This window comes from Grammomys surdaster, unplaced genomic scaffold (genome assembly GCF_004785775.1).
Source record: "Grammomys surdaster isolate TR1022 unplaced genomic scaffold, NIH_TR_1.0 183, whole genome shotgun sequence".
NCBI lineage: Eukaryota > Metazoa > Chordata > Mammalia > Rodentia > Muridae > Grammomys > Grammomys surdaster.
In genome coordinates, this window is record NW_021604628.1 from 3,684,697 (window position 1) to 3,705,064 (window position 20,368).

Below are 20,368 nucleotides of genomic sequence, written 5' to 3' on the forward strand. Positions count from 1 at the left end.
CTACAGAGTGAGTTCCAGGACAGCCCGGGCTATACAGAGAAACCCTGTCTCGAAAAACCAAAATAAATAAATAAATAAATAAATAAGCCAACTCCCTTATTTGCCGGGCGGTGGTGGCGCACGCCTTTAATCCAGCACTTGGGAGGCAGAGGCAGGCGGATTTCTGAGTTCGAGTCCAGCCTGGTCTACAAAGTGAGTTCCAGGACAGTCAGGACTACACAGAGAAACCCTGTCTCAAAAAATAAAATAAAAATAAAATAAAATAAAATAAATAAAATAAAATGTTAACAGGGTCATTGTGTCAATGTGTTTTATACTGTCAGTGTAAGGCAGGATCTTCACCTGTCAAGTACTAAGAGCTGAGGTGGTAGAGGGCCTCAAGTGTAACTTTAATTTTTTTTTAAACCTTACATTTAGTGATGATATTTCAACATTTTAACCTTCCTTGTAACCTATCACCCACCAGAGGTAGTGGAAAAGAAAGGATACGGGGGAAGTGGGCCTGTTTAGAAAGGTTCTTTGGAGCAACTCTTGTCTATGTTGTCTGGAAATTGGCAGTTCAGTTCACAGGTTAGCAGGCAGCAGCAGCTTGATCCACTCGCACACACCTCACGGATACACCAGCCGTCCAGCTGGGTAGAGTCAGGATAGCAACAGCGGTGACAGGATCTACCAGAGACAGCCAGGCTTCAGGCTCAGCTCGAGTCAGCAGGAGGGACCAACAGGAACAGCAGGAGAAGTTCTCAGCTGTGCCTCTCTCAGGGAAGCAAAGATCAGGAAAGACACAAGACCTACAAGTGTTGCACAGCTAGCTGTACCAACAAGCCAAGTTCTGTCTCCATCCATCTGTCCATCTGTGGAGTCCTATTTATACCCTCCAGACATCAAGCAACCTCCTCGTGACTTCCCCAGCACATGCACCCAATCAGCCCAAGAATCCGTGAAAGCCGCAACAAACTTCAGTGTGTTCCTCTCCATGGAGTCCAGACAAATGCAGCTCAACTATGCATTGTAAGGCAGAACAATACATGCATGTCAATAGCAAAGAATTCCTCATCACGTGTCCTTTCACATGCTTGCTTTAGCAGAACATCCTCTCTCCTGTGTCTGCTTCAGCCAAATGTTCCTTCACAAGTCTGCCTGAGCCTTTCCCACCTGAGTCCACTTTCATGTGTTTGCCCCAGCCAAACACCATCCAACCGACTTTCCAAAGAACCCTTAGGTTTCCACTTCACTCAAGACATTTTTTTTGAAAGATCAGTTAAATGACAATGCGTACAGACTTTCTGTTCATGTATGAAGCTGTAAACTATTCAACAGACCTTCATCTCCAAGCTGGGGGAAGGAGCCTGCCTGCAATCCATCACAAGGGAGGTGGAAACAGGAGGACCAGGTGTCCAGGGAGCTTCGACTACAGGAAACAATGTTTCCAAACGAAAAAAAATAGCAAAGACTTGGCTTTCTCTTGCCTCTGTGTGCAACAATGTTGAGATTAGGACCTGCACACATTTTGTTTAGGGTGCAGACTCCCCCAAACTCTAGTCAGGCTCTGACTCTAGATTTTGCCTCAGCTCTGGCCTCTCTCCCTGACCCTCACCTAATTTTTATTTATTATTATTGTTTTAATTTTTCTTTTCTTTGAGTGCTCTAGCTACATGTACACCTGAGTCCCATAAGAGGGCATCCGATCCCATTACAGATGGTTGTGAGCCACCATGTGGTTGCTAGGAACTGAACTCAGGACCTCTGGAAGAGCAGACAGTGCTCTTAACTGCTTCGACATCTCTCCAGCCCTTTATTTTGGTTTTTCAGTACAGGGTTTCTCTAGCGGGGAGCCCTGGTGATCCTGGAACTCATTCTGTAGACCAGGCTGGCCTTGAACTCATGTAGATCCACCTGACTTGCCTCTGCCTTCCAAGTGCTGGGACAACCACCTGGCAAGAATTCTGCTGAGTCAGTTTGAAGTATCTCTGTCCCGCCCCCTCTAGAGTCTGATCTCTCTCCCTCCTCTCTCTCTCTCTCTCTCTCTCTCTCTCTCTCTCTCTCTTTCTTGCTCTTTCCCTCCCTCCCTCTCTCCCTCTCCCCCTCTCTCCTTCCCCCACCTCTCTCTCTCTCTATCTCTGTGTGTGTGTGTGTATGTGTGTGTGTGTGTGTGTGTGTGTGTGTGTAGCTGAGCAGGTTGTCTCTCCAGCTTCTCCACCGCAGCATCTCTGCCTGGGCATCTATCACAAGCTGTGAATGCCACAGGACCAACACTAGCTCTCCCCTCTGCAGGAGGCTGCCCTGAGTTAGGCTTTGTGCTGGGCTATCCAGGATTTGGAATTAATAGCTCCTCCGAGCAATTCTTCTTCCCTCTGAGGTACCTGTGTGGGTCCTCAAGTTCTGATGAGGGTCACTGGGGAAGCAGATGAAAGAATATACAGGATATTGAGCTGGCCTGGCCTTGGTGAAGCCAGCGCTTCTGGAAGCCACTCCCCTACATGCTGGACAGCGGAGGTGGGGGTGAGGTGTGTGTGTGTGGGGGGGGTTGTGAGCCTGACCCTGAAGTGTCCCTGGGTGAAAAAGCACAGCTGGCCAGAGGCCCCGTCTTGTGACTGCAGTGCTCCGATCCCGTCTTAGGCAGTTTGAAAGGGCTCTCCATTCTTGTAAATTGTCAGTGATGTGGGGGATTTGAAGGATCCCCTAGGCTAACAGGGAACCTGGGTCCAGGCCACAGGTCCTCAGTGATTCCCCACCGGTTGCTTTTAGCTACACTTGCCCAGCCTTCTATGGTGGCAGAATCGGCGCTTCCCCGAGTGTGTAATTCATTCCAGCCGAGGGCCACCCTTGGCCTCGCTACCAAAGAGGCAACTCCAGGGCAAAGTCACGGAGTAAGCGCCTTATCTTTCCCGGGGGGAGTAGGGTGGGGCTAAAACAGAGTTCAAGGTCGGCTCACGCTGTAGGCTGCAGCTCAAACAGTGGATGCGTAGCGCCACCTGGTGGCGACATGCAGTACTCAGATTAGCTGCCGGCTGTGATAATTCAGATCTTAAAAACAAAGTAAGCTGGAGCTTGCTAGGGGGAAATGGAGAGGAACTGGGTTTTGTTGATGATCTTTAATATTTTATTTATTTTTACGTTACGCGTATAGATGCGTCCCCTGTGTGCTGGCTAGTTTTATATCAACTTGACAAAAGCTAGAGTTATTTGGAAAATGGGAAACCTCAGTTAAGGAAATGCCCCTACTAGACTGGCTGGTGGGCAAGTCTTTGGGGGTATATCTTCTTTCTTTCTTTCTTTCTTTCTTTCTTTCTTTCTTTCTTTCTTTCTTTCTTTCTTTCTTTCTTTCTTTCTTTCTTCCTTTCTTCCTTCCTTCCTTCCTTCCTTCCTTCCTTTTTTTTTTTGGTTTGTTTTTTCGAGACAGGATTTCTCTGTGTAGCCCTGGCTGTCCTGGAACTCACTCTGTAGACCAGGCTAGCCTCAAACTCTCGAACTCAGAAATCTGCCTGCCTCTGCCTCCCAAGTGCTGGGATTAAAGGCGTGCACCACCACCGCCCGGCGGGGGTATTTTCTTGATTTATGATTGATGTGGGTGATGCCAACCCCGGCAGGGCAGGTAGTTCAAGGTTATAGCAAGCCATTACGCAACTTTTCTCCATAGCCTCTCCTTGAGTCCCTCTCCTGATTTTTCCAATGATAGACTGTAATTTGTGAGATGAAACAAACCCTTTCTTTCTCAATTTGCTTTTAGTCATGGTGTTTTACTTCAGCAATAGAAACCCTAACTAAGGTATGAAAACTAAGCTCATAAAAAAAAAAAAAAGTGTGTATATGCTGGGCAGTGTTGGCAGATTCCTTAATCCCAGCACTCAGGCCAGCCTGGTCTATACAAGTCCCAGGGCAGCCAGGGACACACAGAAAAACCCTGCCAAAACCAACCAACCAACCAAACAAACAAACAAACAGAAAGCCCCCAAAATGGTTTCGAGTCTTTAAAGATCATTATTACTTTGTGTGTTTGAGTGTTTTGCTTGCACGAACACCTGTATAGCACATTCATGCCTGGTGCCCTTGGGAATTCAGAAAAATGCATCTGATCTCCTGGGACTGGAGTTACGGGTAGCTGTGAGCCACACCATGTGGGCGCTGGGACTGAGCCCAAGTTACCTGCAAGAGCAGGCAGTGCTCTTTAAAAAAAAAAATACGCCTTTCACCATTTATGTTCCCAGATGAAGAGCCCGTGCACATGCACACACACACACACACACAGGCACACACACACAGCCTTTATATTTTAATATGCCTTAAACAGCACAATAGCTGGGCAACTGCCTACCTTCCATGCTGTTAGAATCTACTTTCTATCCATAACCCAAGTTATTGGTCACTGTGTTTCACCTGGACTACAATTAGCTCCAATGGCCAGACCACATGGCCACATTTTACGGCTCAGCTAACCCCCCTGGCGGCTCCTTTCTCCTCTCCTGCACTCTCTTCTAAGGCGTGGCTATCTCTCTTCCTTTTTTTCCTTGTGGTGGTCCCAAGCCAGGGAAAACTAAACCTCACCTATGTCTCTTCTCTCCAGCTATTGGCTGCTGGCATCTTTGTTTACCAATCAAAATTAACTGGGGGGCAGGGTCTCTCTCAAGCAAACAGTTTGGGGAGAGGGAAACCAAATTAACGACAGAATACAAGCTGCTTTAGGGCAAACCCACTACAGCAGTCCCTATGTCTCCTTAAGCATCCTTGGTTCCTGGATAGCCCTACTACACATCAGGCACATTTGTAACCATTGTCACTTCCCTGGAATAGCCAGGGCTCCTGTGGCACCTCTCAATCTCCAGCCACTTTTCTCTAGTTCCTCTGTCTCTAGCCCCGGTCCACCCCTGTTCCTCTCCTTCCTCTCAGAGTTGATTCTGGAGGGGCACAAGCCATTTGACCACTGCCTCTGATAACCATGCTTATTTTCCAGAGCAAAATGGAAGACCAAGTGGGTGAGACCAAAACCAAGCCTAACTAATCTCAAAGGTGCCCACATTGCAGGGCAAGGTCAAAGTATCCCCAACGTGGCTGGAGGCAGGCACAGTTTCTGTTGTCTGTAGACAGAGCCCTCCTCAGTCACCCTGCCTACCTCTGAGCCTTGCCTCACCCCAACTGGGCTGTGCACTGATATGGCAAAGTCTGTGTTTCAGGGTCACCCTTAACTGTATCTTGAGCCAGAAGCATAGAGACATGTGTCTGGTGGGAGTGGATGTGAGGGTCATTGTGGGCAATTTGTGGGTGATAGATGGGAATCTGGGGTGTTTCTGCAGTCAGGCAGGTGGCTAAATTGAAAAAACACAGACCAGAAAGGTCTCCCCACACTCGAACAAGCAAATCTGCCCTCTTCAGACTTCCAGACTGTTAAGTGACAGTCACAACTACCTGTAACTCCAGTTAACTCCAGTTCCAGGATTTCAGACATAAATATAGGCTTTCTCTAAGCATCCTGTAGCCCTGAGTCAGGAAGGAGCCTGAACTTCCCTGACCCCAGCCAGACTCTAGGGACCTGGAGGGTCAGTAACCAAATCCAGGTGCTGTCTGTGACCTAATCCCAGCACTGGGAGGTCGGAGGCAGGAGGGTACAAGATCACGGCCAGTTTGGGCGTCAAATCGAGTTCAATGTTAGTCTGGGCTACATACCTCTTCCTCCCCAGATAGAAAGGAACATTCATAGACTAACAGAAATAGCTCCGGCCAACAAAGGCATGGTGGTAGACAGGGACACTATTATGCAAGGTTGGAACATCTTGTAAGGAACATTATCTGGAAGCAGAGGAACGGGGAATTAGGAAATAGGCAAGAATGTTAAGAAATGTCAACTCTTGATCCAGGAAATCCAAGGCTGAAACACTGGGCACCCAGAGAGGGTCAGGGGTACACAGAAGGGAGAAGTGAGCAGGCAAGAAGGAAGGAGATCGCCGGGCGGTGGTGACACAGGCCTTTAGTCCCAGGACTTGGGAGGCAGAGGCAGATGGATTTCTGAGTTTGAGAGTTTGAGGCTAGCCTGGTCTACAGAGTGAGTTCCAGGACAGCCAGGACTACACAGAGAAACCCTGTCTTGAAAACAACAACAAAAAACAAAACAAAGCAAAAACAAAACAAAACAAAACAAAAAAACAAAAAAAAAGAAGGAAGAAGACCTGGGAGGCCCATGTGCTCAGTGAAAGTGTGGGAAGCACACCTACTCTGCCAGCCTCTTCCGGTGTGATTTACAACATCTGGAAGAAGATATCTAGAAAGCAAGTCTTAGGTCATTTGCCAAAGGTACAGGGTCAGAAGGACTGACTGACTCCTTTCCCGCGCTACTGAGAATAAGAGAGTTTTGAATAAGGCTTTCCAACCTTGTGGGTAAACAATTTTAGTTCAGATCTGTGTAGGGTGTTTCTGCGAAGCATCCAGTAGACAGTTTAATGGGTCTCGGGAAAAGAACACCTGACCTTGTTGAGAACGTGGCCGAGGGGGCACTGAATCCAAAATCAGGCAGGAAAGAGAGAGGGATCCATGAAAAAAAAATGGATTAAAGTCTGATCAAGTTTAGCTAGAAGCTTCACCCCGACTGCCTAGCAGCATTCATGATACTGAAAGGTAGTCTGCACACGACTAGCTACAAACCCCGAGATCTACAACATTGACCTGCCGGCACAATATGTGGCTTGCAGTAGTGGTAGAAATGTTATCGGCGTAACCAAGAACTTAAACAATTTTCTTGAGATCATGATTTATGACAACATGTCTCCCTTACTTCCCCCCCAAAAAAAAACCCTTCCAAATACCCTTTCCCCACTCTTCTTTAAATACATACCCTCTTTTCCCCAACCACATTTTGATTGGGTTTATTGAGATGGAATTCACACCCGGCACTGCTAAAGTAGCCAAGAACCCGAGGCTAAACAGGTCGTGGGCCTAGGGAGAAACCTAATACTATTATTCTATACAATGTTAAAGGAACTTAGCGATAGAATGACTGATAAGGACATATCGCTATACCCATAGATCAGTGCCTCACCCAACCCTCATCAGAGAAGCTTTCTCTGGCAATTTTTTTGTCTTTTTTTTTTTTATTGGACTGTTTTGATTTTTTTTGTGTGTGTGGGGGTGTCTGTCTCTTTTTCTTTTTTTAAAAAGATTTATAATTAGTTTTTACGTATGTGAATACACTGTCCCTCTCTTCAGACACACCAGAAGAGGGCATCCGATCCCATTAGAGATAGTTGTGAGCCACCATGTGGTTGCTGGGAATTGAACTCAGAACCTCTGGATGAAGAGCCAGTGCTCTTAACCTCTGAGCCGTCTCTCCAGCCCTGTTGTTTCTTTTTTGAAGGAGAACATATAGTTGGAGGTGGGGAGCATCCACGAGGACCTGGAGGAAAAAAACACGATCAAAATAGATTGTATAACATTTTTATTTATTTATGTTTTACTGTTCAAGATAGGGTTTCTCAGTGTAACCCTGACCGTCCTGGAACTTGCTCTGTAGACCAGGCTGGTCTTGAACTTAGAGATCCGCCTGCCTCTGCCTCCTGGGTGCTGGGATTAAAGGTGTGCATCACGATGACTGGCTTATGAAAATAATAATAATAATGATGATAATAATAATAATAATAAAAATAAAAGGATCTTGACCAGAAGCACTTAGCGTTTAGGGTTTATTTGGCTTACGAGTCCAGGTTCCGGTCCATCGGTTCCAGCAAGGTACTCTCTCACTGAAGACGACTTGTGATGAGCCGTTGTTCCACCACCTTCTCCTTCTTTAGGAATTTAATTTAATTTAATGTGTAAGAGTGTCTGCTTCTCGTATGTCTGTGCACAGTATGTGTGTCTGTTGCGCTCAGAGATCAGAAGGTGGCGTCGGATCCTTTGGAACTGGAGTTATGAGTGGTGACAAGTTTCCTTCCGTGTGAACGCGGAGAACCAAGCCTTGGTCCTCTGCAAGAACAGCCAGTGCTCTTAACGGTTTAGCTTGCCCTCAGGCCCCTTTCACCTTCAGGACAGGTCAACAGAAAATAATCTGTCCCTGACTTGTCCTGACTAAAATGGTCTGAGGAACTTCCTCTTCCCTGTCCCTTGTGGGTGAGGATGTGGGTGTTACTCAGAGCCCGGGGCTTTGACCTCTGACAGTTGGATGGTCCTTCCCGCATAGAAAAGGCTGAAGACTACTCAATCATTCCCAGACCACAATCAGGCCCAACCCTAGGGATTCAGAACTCTCCCCGCCCACACTTCGACCCCGCCCTCATCTTGACCACACCCCATCTTCACCCCTGGCCCCTCCCTCCCTGCAGCCCCATCCAAGACTTGGCAAAGACCTTTGGAAGTCCTTTGACCTTGACAAGTGTGCCAGGATCCACGCGCCTGCCCCAGAAGGGTCGCTGGTGGTTTTGAAACAGGGCCACACTGATTCCACTCGACTCTCCCAGAGGCGAAATTTGTCCCTTTTCCCTTGCGAGTTTCCTAACTTGCTCCCGACTACTGGAAAGTTGGCTCATTGCTAACTCCCAGGAGGAGGCTGCCCACTGCCTTTTGGATAGTGTAGGCTTCGCTGTGCCAACCGTAACACAGGAGGCCCGATTTCCAGTCCCCTGAACTTTAGGCTGCCAGTTTTACTGATTCCCGAGTCCGCGAGATAGAATACTCACGCCACAAGTAAAATCAAGCATATGCTGGTCCCCATGTGGGTAGCAGGGGCTCCTGCTGTGCTTCAGAGGGCAGAGCCTGACAACAGGGTCCCCACCAGCATGGAGAACCTGGGACCAAGTGTTGGCAGTGTAGACATACTTCAGATGGTAAGCCTATGTTTAAGTTTTGAGAACCATCAGGCAGTACGCTTTCTTTCCTCAGTGCCTAAGGGCGCCAACCTGGTCAGCACTTATTGACGGATAGTGACCTAGTAGTCCTAAGGAGTGAAGTGGAATCTCACTGTATTTTTAAGACTATAAGTAGGAGCTAGGAGTGGTGGCACATGCCTTTGCAGAGACAGGGGGATCTCTTTGAGTTCATGGGCAGTCTGGTATACATAGTGAGTTCCAGGCCAGCCAAGGCTACATAGACACCCTGTCTCAAGAACAAACAACAAACCAGGAGGGCACACATGTATACACACATAGGTGCTAAGATTACAAGAAAATAATGACCAAAAATGTTGGTCCAGGGGCTACTTGTGAGAGCTCTACAGCGTGAATATAATTTTTATGCTCCTTTTTCTATGTTCCTAGTCCGTTGTAAAACACATCAGACATTAGTATTTTCTATCGAATACTGTGAAACTTGGGTTTACAAGAATTAAATCCCCTTTCCTCTAACCTTGTATAACTTTTATGCAGGAGTTATAATCTCCCCCAAAACTCAGAAAAACTTTTTTTTTTTTTTAACAAAAGCCCTGCCGTGTTCTTAAAATTTGAGTTTTATTCCTTCCGTCCCGTTCTTGGTTTTTTTGTATAGCCTTGGCTGTCCTGGAATTAGTTCTGTAGACCAGGCTGACCTTCAGAGATCTGCCTGCTTCTGCTTCCTGAAAGCTGGGATTAAAGGCCTGTGCCACCACTTCCAGACAATAAAAATAACTCCTAAAAATTTTAGCAAAACACAAACCATCAGGATCAGATGGGGAACCCTCATCTCCACAGGACAGCCCTACCATGGCACCTCAGATCCAGCGCTCCGGACTGTGGGTAACATTTCTTGAGAGTTCTGGGTCTGGCCATTGTTCTACCAGCTTCGCAGCCCTCTAACCAATCCTGAGGGGCTGGTTCTCCACTTTGTGCCCCAGGCAAAGGCCACTCCCCTAAACCAGAAGCTCTCTACTGGCTGTGAGGGTTGAGGGAAGCGACAGGTTTAGCAAATCCCCCTGAAGTAAGGATGGGCCGATGCCACGTGGTTTTCCTTTCCAAATCTGCAATTACAGCCAGCAGTCGCAATGGGGCGAATCGTGGCTATGGTCCCAGATACAACTAGAGCTTATCTATGTTTTTGTTGTTGTTTGGTTGGTTGGCTTTTTTGTTTTTTGGGCTTTTTTCTTTCTCCCTCTTTTCTTTCTTTCTTTCTTTCTTTTTTTTTTTTTTTCAGCTCGAAGGAGACAGTTGCAAGTCTAACTCAAGGTGCGGCTGAGGAATGCTCACCTAAGCCACACCTGCACCCCCGGGGCAGTCCCAGGATCCTGGCCAAGTGGGATTTAAAATGCCCGTGAGATTTGGCTACAGGTTTCCTTTAACAGCGGCTGGACAGATGTAAAATCAGCTTGCTGTAGCGTGAACTCCACTTGCTCAGAAACTTCAATCAGGCTCAGGTTGTGAATTTCCCTTTGGAGAGGACGTTGATCCTAGCTGCTGGATTCCTGGGGAGTCCGGGTGGCATGCCCGGGGACCCAGAGTTCCGGAACCGCTGCGAAGGCATTTGTGGACTGGAGTGCGCTCCGCCTTCCAAGCGCAGTAGAAGGCTACCTTCTCCTGCAGCCACTAGAGGGGCGACCGACCAGGTCCCCAAGCTTGTCAGTCAAACGTTGTACTGGGGGCGGAGCCAGGGCGGGGCGGGACGAACGGGGCGCACTGGCAGCGGCACGGGGCGGGGACAGGCGACAGCGGCGCGGAACCCAGAGCGGCGGGAGAGGAGCTCGGGCTCCTGGTCTCCGCTGCCGCCATGGCTACCGTGGACCTGGAGAAGTTGCGGATGTCGGGGGCTGGCAAGGCCATCGGAGTGCTGACCAGCGGTGGTGATGCGCAAGGTGATGGGGCGCGAAGGCGTGTTTACGGATGGATCTGGGGTTTCTGCTTGTCCTCGGGACCCTTCTGGCTTGTCCGCTGCCCCTCGCCTAGGGACCTGGGTATAGGTGGCCAGCCAACCTCCTGCGAGGCACGGCGGCTCCAGGTCCCTATCACCAGACTCCGCCCCGGTCGCTGGCGTACGTGCTGCAGGCCACGGGCCTTGGCATGCCCCGCCCTCGCGCTGCCTAGGTCCGCCCGGCTTGGGGGTGTGTCCGCGCAGCACGCAGACTTAGGGCACTCGGTCGTTCCTTTCTAGGCCACACGTGTCAGGACCTCTGAGAGTGCACTCAGGTTTCACAGCTCATGAATTTGAAAGGATTAGGGACCCTGTACCCTCCCCGTGCAGCCTCTGATTCCCACCTTGTCTGTACTGGGTTGGGGGTTGAGGGTGAGACAGGCTTGCCTACACGCCTTCGCCTGGGCTGCTTCCTGTCCCTTGGATGGAGACTTAGACGGAGAACAGAGTGCTTGGAGCGGGGGTTGGGAGTAGGGAACTTTGGGGGTATTACTCACCGCTGTAGCAGGGCAAACACCACGTGGCTAATAGTCCAAGGTGCACAGCCTCTCCTCGGCCTGGTAAGGCGAGGGAAAAGCCTGGGTTTGGGAGGACCTGCCCTCCCCTAAGCCCCATTCTTAGTGGCCTGGTTCTGTGTGCTGACCGCGGATGTGGGAAGACAGGTTCTAGTTGGGTCCAGCAGAAGAGAAATCCTACCCAGCCGGGGGCTGAGGAAGACACGTGGGGCTGGCTTCAAGGGGCTTAGCTTCCCTGAGCCCTGCAGTTGGTCTTTGCCATTTCCTTCCAAACATTTCAGGAAATAGCACGTGCTCCCCAGCGCGGGCTCCCGAGTGCCCGGCCCTTACCTAAGTGAGAACCACACAGGATGGATACATCTTAGAAGCATGGTTGCAAGCTCAGGAAGACAGAAAAAAAAATGTCATGTTGACTCCCAGCATGTTAGAAAACTCAAATCTCTGTTGAGTCCCCTGGGCCTGGTCTAGGCTGGCAGTCAGCATACCCTTTTACAGGGCTGTGCCTATAGCTTGTACCCTAGAGTACAGCCCCGTGCTGGGACTGAGACTTGGCCAGGGACCTGTGGAAGACTCACCTATGGTAGTAGACCACAAGGCCCTGACTGGGCTCACCTCACCCATTAGATAGACATTTCAGTGAGGCCAGCAGAGTCCTGAATCCTATTTGCAGGGCTCCTGGCTCTGGCAGGCATAGGCGATCCACCTCAGGCATCATGTCTGAGCAGAGGAGGCCCCAGTGTCTGAGGGATGGTAATATTGAGTGGTCTTTGTGAGGAGGTCTTCTGTGAGAGGCAGCTGCCAGGCCTGGGCCACCAGGGTGACAGAGACATTTTGTTTTGGAGGCTGGTGGAGGAACCAGAGACAGGCCCTTTCTGGTGAGGTGAGGGTAAGCAAAACATACTTATATTTTCATTCAGGCTTCAGGGCAAGATTTTCTACAGGTTTCCTCAGAATCCCCTTTGGGTAGGGGCCAGTCCAGTATCAGTGGGCAAAAGTCAGCAGCTGGCATGGGGCAGAGCAGAGCCTTCTGTTGCCAAAATTCTGGGAGTTGCCTGTGGGTGTGTGTTCCCCAGGCCTGTGCTGCTTCTGTGCTCAGTCAGCTGCCAGGGTCCTCATGCCTTCTGTGTGCTCACAGAGACTTATCTGCATGCGTTGAACATGTGAACATCAGTCCTCGTTTGAGAAGCCAACGTGGTTCCTAGACCCAGTCCTGATTTGGCTAGATATAACCAACTCCTTGGCTTGACCCAAGCACTGCCTCTGGTCTATGAGGTTTCTTTTTTCCTTCGAGCCAGGCAGGAAGACCTGTCCTTTTCAGACCCAAGTCTCTCCCTTCCTGTTGGCCAAGAGTCATGTTAGCAAGCTGAGAAGAGCTGCTGTTCACCAATGTCTGTTTGACTGGAAGACTTTGTTTTTAAATAACTACAGGTAGAAAAAAAAAAAAAGCAAAGCAAAACAAAAAACCAGTTAACCAAACAACTGCAACAAACGAGCCTGGCTGACTTCAGTCACATCCCAGCCTAGGCACGGGCCAACTCTGGCTGTTCCTTCCGGCCTCTTCCCAGTACCTAAATTGCTCTGCGGTTCTGTCTTCCCTGTGGTCAAGGGAGACATTGATTTCCTGTTTGTGTTGCTAGCTGCCTGCGCTGCAGGGGTCTGGTATTGGACACAGGCTTTTGAGCTGATGGGTAACTTTCTGGTAGGCCTAGGATCATTTCTTGGTGTCTGTCTAACACCTTGTTTTCCCAGAGATCATGTCTCTGAGGTAATTTTTGCAGCAAATGCATAACCAGCCTTTGGCTCTTCACAGGGTGGCTATGAGTATCAGCTGACAGACAAACAAATGATACCTGTTCTCCCCTGGTGGTGCTTTGATTGGGCCTGGTCTTTGCCCTGTTCCTTTCTGAGAAGGAGAAGCAAATTAAAGTGCAGTTGAAAAGGCTTTTAGCTGGGTGTGGTGGCTTAGGCCTGTAATCCCAGTAATTGGGAGGCTGCGGCAGGAGAATTGCCATGAGTTCTGGGCTATAAAATGAATTGTGGGGACAGCGGCACTCAGGGTGTGGCCCAGACCTCTGCCACAGTCTAGCATGCACAGCAGAAATGTGACATTAGCATTGAAGACCATGCTGCCCCCTCTGGCCATCCCCTGCCCCCCCAACCTCAGCGCAGAGCATAAAAGGTCATTGGGTGCACCAAGCCGAGGGGTGTCCCTGTCCTCCAACCCCAGACTCTTAGGCCGTCAGCTCAGTGATTGGCACTCTACAGAGTGGCTCAAGAATAACAGCAGCGTTTTGCCAAAGCAGCTTTCTTGAGGTTCTCTCGGAGACATCTGCTCTCCCGGGTCTTCTCACGAGGGCCCTGTTCTAACAAGAAGCGTAGTCTCCACGAGAGTTGCTGTCTTGTTCTCTGGAGTGCTGACTACACTGCTTGGGTTGACACCTGTGTTATTCCTAGGGCTCAGTGTTTTGTTTTATGGTGTAAGCAAGGGATACACTGCATATAGCCCTGTGCTAACCCCCACCCCCACCCCCACCATCGCAACCTTCCAGGCTGCCTGGTTAGATACCCTTGACAGCTAAGACCGGCCTTCCCAGGAGTATGTGGCTTCCCCCTGGAGCCAGAGGTGACGAGGGTGGGACCGTGGGTCCCTGTTCTCTGGCATCTCCAAACTCTATCTCAGCTGCTAGGCCACATATCCCACCTACCAGGACCCAGGGTCCCTCCTTCTATGGGCTAAGGGGAGCAAGGAAGAAGGATGTGTTTGCTGCAGACTGACTAAGCTCGTCTCTCCTGTCCTCACCCAGGTGAGAGCAAAGGGAGCCAGCAGCCCATGTCCCAGCCTTGCCTGTGGACTTTTCTTTCTAGGGATCGGTGCTCAGTATTCTGGATGCACGGGGTGTTCCCCAGGTCCCTTCAACCTCAACCTTGGCAATAAACCTGCTTCCCATCTGCTTAGGGAACGGGAGGCATGGGCTACTTCCAGAACAATGACCTTTCCTGCTGTGGCTCCTGGGGAAGTGTGAGGCAGAGCAAAAGTAGAATTTCCAGTCTGAGGTGGGAGGACACCCTTCAGCTAGGTACAGCCAGTGATCAGTTGGTGCTCTGTTCAACTGATTGCTGAGGCCTCTGGGGGGTTGGGGGTGGGGATTGGGAGGTGTATGGTCAGCAAGGCAGCATGATCTTCAAGGCCCACGTCACCTTTTTGCCCTGTACGCCAGCCAACAACAGAGGCCTAGGCCCTATGCCCTGGGTTCTACTGTCCCCACATATCATGCCTAGGCCCAGTGGTTAGCATCTGGTTCTGTGAGACTGCGAGAGTGGGGTTCTCTGCTGACTGAGACCAGGGCCTTCCTATTGCCATGGGTAGGGCAACAGAGCCCGGAATGGAAGGAAACCAGGCCCACTCGAGAGTAGCTGCCATGCTCTGCCACATTCTTCAAAGTGTTCCGGAGGGCAGCTTCATGCCCCGCTCCGATTTCCTGGCCCTGAGCCCACTGGGATGGGGGTGCTATGAGAGGGTCCAGTTCTCCCTGCCTGGACTGATGGCGTGTCCTGACTCCCTCACAGGTATGAATGCCGCTGTCAGGGCTGTGACCCGTATGGGCATATATGTGGGGGCCAAAGTCTTTCTCATCTACGAGGTAAGGCCGCGTGTGTTGGGGGGTGCGGTGGGGGTGTGGCCTATGGTGAGGTATCCTGTGTGTGTTCCTGCAGGGAACACACTGTTCTGTGGCACGGGGTAGTCTGTTGTGTTCTGGTCACCTCGGAAGCTTTCAGGTGACTGGGCCTGGGTGTTGTCTGGGGGAAGGGGATTGAGCTGAAACATCTGCAGAATGGAAACATATTGTGGGGATTGTGCCCACTAGATACTGTCCCACAGTCACTAGAAGAGCAGCCAGGACAATAAGACCAACAGGGATGGATCAATCAATAGGAGGGACCTACCTATGCCGGCCAATAGCACAATCCCACCTCCCACCTCCCCCACAGGTCTTTGTCTGCCTAGAGCCTTACACACATAGGACTGCCCCCCCCGCCCCCTCTCTGTGCCCACACTGTCTGTTCTGCTTTGTTCCCACACTGTGGCCTATAAGAAGCAAAGTGGGGATCGAGAGGCGCCCTGATGTTGATTTGGGCAGACACTGTAGTCTGTGAGCTATTTTCTTTTTTTCTCTCCCCACCCACTCCCTGGGTGTCTCCTCGCCTCCCAGGCTCCTGAATTCCCTTGTATTATCTTGAGGTTATATTGTATTCACCTTTTATACCACAGCTTAGCCTCCCTGAGGGCCTCTGCCCCTCCCTCTTGTTGCTGGGTGTGTTCTTGTTCCTTTGCCCTGGCCCCAAGTTATGGCAGGACCATACCCAGTCTTCTGCTCTACAGATGTAGGGGAGGGAGAGATAGTGTGTGTGTGTGTGTGGGTGGGCACTAACCTATAGGATACTGCCTTCTCCTTCTCTGAGTACAGTGCAGACGTCAAGCTTGGATGGGGGTGGTGGGGAGAACCCTGCAAACCCCCACCATGGAGTCTCAGAGATCTGAGGCAAAGGAGCCTGGCAGATGTGGCTGGTGACCTGAGGATTTGGGGCCTCCAAATGGGGAGGGCTGGGTCCTACCTATAGATAAGGCCCCATTCCTCAGGATCCTAGCCTCTTCCGTCCAGTGGGACTACTGAGAGCCAGGTGTGGGTGGTGAGTGCCTCTAATCCCAGCACTCCACCTGTAGAGGCAGGAGGATATCTGTGAGTTAAGAGACTAGCCTGGAACTCTGTCTCAAAAAAATTTTTTTAAATTAATTAATTAAATTCATTAAAATTAAATGGGGAACAAGCTCTCCCTTATCTCCTAGTAGGTGATATTTTTTGTTTGTTTTGTTTTTTTTTTGTTGTTTTGGTTTTTCGAGACAGGGTTTCTCTGTGTGGTCCTGGCTGTCCTGGAACTCATTCTGTAGACCAGGCCAGCCTCGAACTCAGAAATCCACCTGCCTCTGCCTCCCAAGTGCTGGGACTAAAGGCGTGCGCCACCACTGCCGGGCGTGGGTGATCTTTTAATGACTGTAAGTAAATGGTGTTGCACCTTTGAGCTCAGAGATCCACAGGAGGAGAGGTGCCTGGGCTTTGAGGGTGTCGGCAAGTATGGTAAGAGAAGACGAGAGATTGTTCTTCTTCCTCTGCTGCTCGGCCTCCACGCCCTTCCTCCACAGGGACCTCCACACATCAAGATTTCCTTACTTCCAAGCGGGGAGGGATTTCAGAGACAGCCGGTGAGCAGCATGTGGGGTTCTAAAGACATTTAAAACAGGACAGTACACTCTGAAGCTTGGGAGAGCCTGGGCGTGGGCTTCTCAAGGGACTTTTTTTTTTTTAAACAGCTGCCGTGTGAGTCTGCATGGCTTCCCAGGTCCCACGGCTGAGAGTGAAATACACAGGTTTAAAGGTGGAATAGTGAGGTTTGTGAGGGGTATTGTTTAGGATTAAGCGTGAATGGGGAGAGTTGGGAGTGCAAGGGTATAGAATAGAGTGTCCTGGCCGGAAGTGAGCACAGCTGATTGGCTTTCCTTGATGTCTTTGAGACATTGATAGGTGTTTGCATTGAGTCATGTCAATGCAAACAAACAAACAAATAAACAGGCTTTTACTTTAAAGCTTATTCTGGACCTGGAGAGCTGGCTCGGTGGTTAAGAGCACTGACTGCTCTTCCAGAGGTTCTGAGTTCGATTCCCAGCAACCCCATGGTGGCTCAACAACCATCTGTTAATGGGATCCGATGCCCTCTTCTGGTGTGTCTGAGTATAGCAACAGTGTACTCATATACATAAAATAAATACATCTTTTTTTTTTTTTTAAAAGCTTATTCTGGAGCCAAGTTTGAGGGGCCATGGCCCAGAGACACAGATTTAAGTTACCCCAAATTCCATGTTCCAATGGGGAAGCAGTTTTACGAGGTTTTATCGCTTAACAGAACAAAGTCATAAACCTAGGCAGGTTTAAATGATGTTGCTGGCTATATCAGAGAGGTGGTCACAGCACACCAGGATGCTTTTCTATAGGGCCCAGATACAATTTGACCATACCCTTAGCTTTTGGGTCAGTGGAAACTGGTGGTTTGCTAAGTTAATAGATTCCAAAAGGTCTGTTCTCTATTAGACATGGGATGTTAGTTCTGACCTCTGGGATGGGCAAGGAATGGCTATTCCAGGAGCTGAATCTAGACCAGATACAGTGATTAGCCTCTGGATTTGCCACAATCGAACCTCTCCACATCTCTGCAGAAATGGCTTATTTTAGGAATTACTTTTTTTTTTTTTTTTGGTTTTTCCAGACAGGGTTTCTCTGTATAGCCTGGGCTGTCCTGGAACTCACTCTGTAGACCAGGCTGGCCTCGAACTCAGAAATCCACCTGCCTCTGCCTCCCAAGTGCTGGGATTAAAGGCTTGTGCCACCACCGCCTGGCTAGGAATTACTTTTAACTCTCAAGTGATTTTGCTTTTTAGCAGTGGCATCTGAAGTCTTCCGACTTGCACGCTAGTTAGTGGTCTTACTTTTCCCTGTTGTGACTACGTATCTTAAGTGGCCAGAGGAGCTACCTTTGGCCTGTTCTGAACTATGAGAGCTAGCTAGTTCCCAGACTGGGGTGCCTTGTCCACCTGTGGCTCCTTAGAACCTTCTGCTTAGATTCCAGGGCTGAAGGCAGAGCTACTTGTGTAACTGCTGTAGCCTGAGCTGACCCTTCACTGCCCACCCTCTGGGGCCCTACCACTTAGCTATGGAGGAGCACAGGGAGGAACACGGAGAAGAGCTGAGTTGGATAGCTCAGACTAAGCATAAATGTCCTTTTTCCCTGGTGCCCCCCAGAGGGCTTCGGAGCTTCATGGTAGAGGCCGTCCATCTTGTCACAGCCTCTGTGAAATCCCCATATCCTATGTCCATCTTATATAAAACCCACAGGCAGACACCGCAGTGTGGCAGAGGTACCTGGCTAGCACTTTGCTGTCTGAGTGAACAACAGCAGAGGTTTGCAAAGAAATCCCATTGAATCCTCATTAGGATCTAGTCCAAAACCTCCAGGATGAAAGATAGGTGCTATCTGATACTGGGGGGTAGGGTAGAGGATGGGGGAGGGGAGAGGGCAGCATCCTGAACTTCCATTGCTTTGCCCTGGGGTGAAGAATTGGCCACAAGCACGGGGGGGGGGGGGGACACACAGGGCATTGTTTTCTGTGGTTACCCATGAATCCATGGGACTCGCGAGTTCTCTCTTGGGTATGGGCCTTTCTATCCAAAACACGTGCATGCTCCCGTGAGGAGATGTGTGTGGTGTGTGTTCCTGACAGCTTGACTTCTGCCTTTGAAATGAGGCATTACATATGTGCGTGGGTAGGGAGGGTGTCATGCTATGCTGTCACAACATAGCAAGGCACACTCATAGTCCCCTCAGACCACAACCAGGTCATTTCCACCACTCACACTGGGCAGATCTCTTTGGAAGGACATTAGCCTTCCCTTGGGGCTTCTGTGTCCTGGCCTTGATGCTCTGACTTGGGTACAATGACATGAGCTCAGTTTGGGGACAGTCTTTGGGTGTCTGCTTGTGCCATAAGTACACACTATGTGTTTTCCTCTGGTTTTGTTTGTTTCTTTAGTTGGTTGGTTGTTTTTTTTTTTTGTTTTTTTGTTTTTTTTGGTTTTTTGAGACAGGGTTTCTCTGTGTAGCCCTGGCTGTCCTGGAACTCACTCTGTAAACCAGGCTGGCCTCAAACTCAGAAATCCACCTGCCTCTGCCTCCCAAGTGCTGAGATTAAAGGCGTGCGCCACCACTGCCCGGCTGTGTGTTTTTCTCTGTAATAAGCAGACTCTTGGGCATGTAAAGCATGCTTTGAGCCCCACAGAGGATGCTGGGCCTGCGAGTGGCAGGGCTTGCCATTAGACTCCTTGAACTTGCTCACTGCTGGTGAGCACAGTGCTTCTGGCCACAGTGGGGCTGCTATCTCAAACGTCCTTCTTTGCTTGCAGGGCTACGAGGGCCTTGTAGAAGGAGGCGAGAACATCAAGCCAGCCAACTGGCTCAGTGTTTCCAACATCATCCAGCTGGTGAGGCTCGAAGCCAGGTGGCTCCTTCCCTACCCTGAGAGTGTGTGAGCACGTGTGGGTGTGCACTCACGCACAGAGGCATTCCGGAGCAGAGATCTCATGGTCACATAGACACAGAGACATGTAGAAATGACAGATACACACACACACACACACCAAGACATAGTAGTCTAGACCAGGGAGGCTGTGGGTGGAGACAGGGAAGGTTCTGTTCTGCTTGGTGGGTGGTGTGTGTGTGTGATGTGTATGGGTGTGTTTTGGGGGCTCTGTGTTGTATATATGTGGCAGATGTGCTAGTTTTAAGACTTGTGCAAACTCCCCAGGGCCTTGGATTCAAGGAGAAAGGCCAGGGTGTGGGAGGAGCTATACAAGATTCTAGAGACTTCTCCTCTATCTAATTCTGTGGGGTCCACCTCATCCAGCAATGGCATCTCTCTGATGCCTGCAGGGACTTTTTGCCATCCTACCCAAAGCTTCTTATTTCTTCCATGCAGGGCGGCACCATCATTGGCAGTGCCCGCTGTAAGGCCTTCATGACAAGGGAAGGGCGCCTAGCCGCAGCCTACAACCTGCTCCAACACGGCATCACCAACCTGTGTGTCATCGGTGGTGATGGCAGCCTCACGGGGGCCAACATCTTCCGGAACGAGTGGAGCAGCTTGCTGGAGGAGCTGATGAAGGAAGGTGGGTCTGTGCAGAGCTGGCTCTTACCTGGTTCTCTGGAGGTGACTGGAAGTTAAGTCCGCTCTAGAGCGGCTCCCGATGTGGTATATAGACTTCAGGTGGTGAGGTCAACGTGAGGTCAACGTGAGGTCAACGTGAGGTCAAGGCTCCTGGTCTTGAGAAGCCCAGGTGGTACCCTGTGTGATGATCTTGCTTGTGTAATGGGTAATATTTTGAATACGGTGCCCAGACTGGCTCGTTCCCAGGAAGCCACCACACTGTCTCCACAAAGTTTGGCTGAATCCCAGAAAA

At 50.0% G+C, this 20,368-nt stretch overlaps 1 protein-coding gene across 1 annotated transcript in view; it reads left to right on the plus strand.

The window, feature by feature from the left end:
* Positions 1-10,585: 10,585 nt before the first annotated feature.
* The window catches only part of Pfkl (phosphofructokinase, liver type), a 23,074-nt gene continuing 13,291 nt past the window's right edge, over positions 10,586-20,368 (plus strand). Inside the window, exons 1-4 of the mRNA XM_028767841.1 lie at positions 10,586-10,735; positions 14,874-14,947; positions 19,316-19,393; positions 19,888-20,077. Of these exons, the coding sequence (XP_028623674.1) occupies positions 10,651-10,735; positions 14,874-14,947; positions 19,316-19,393; positions 19,888-20,077 (427 nt within the window). The 5' untranslated portion in view covers positions 10,586-10,650. The remainder of the gene's footprint in view (positions 10,736-14,873; positions 14,948-19,315; positions 19,394-19,887; positions 20,078-20,368) is intronic.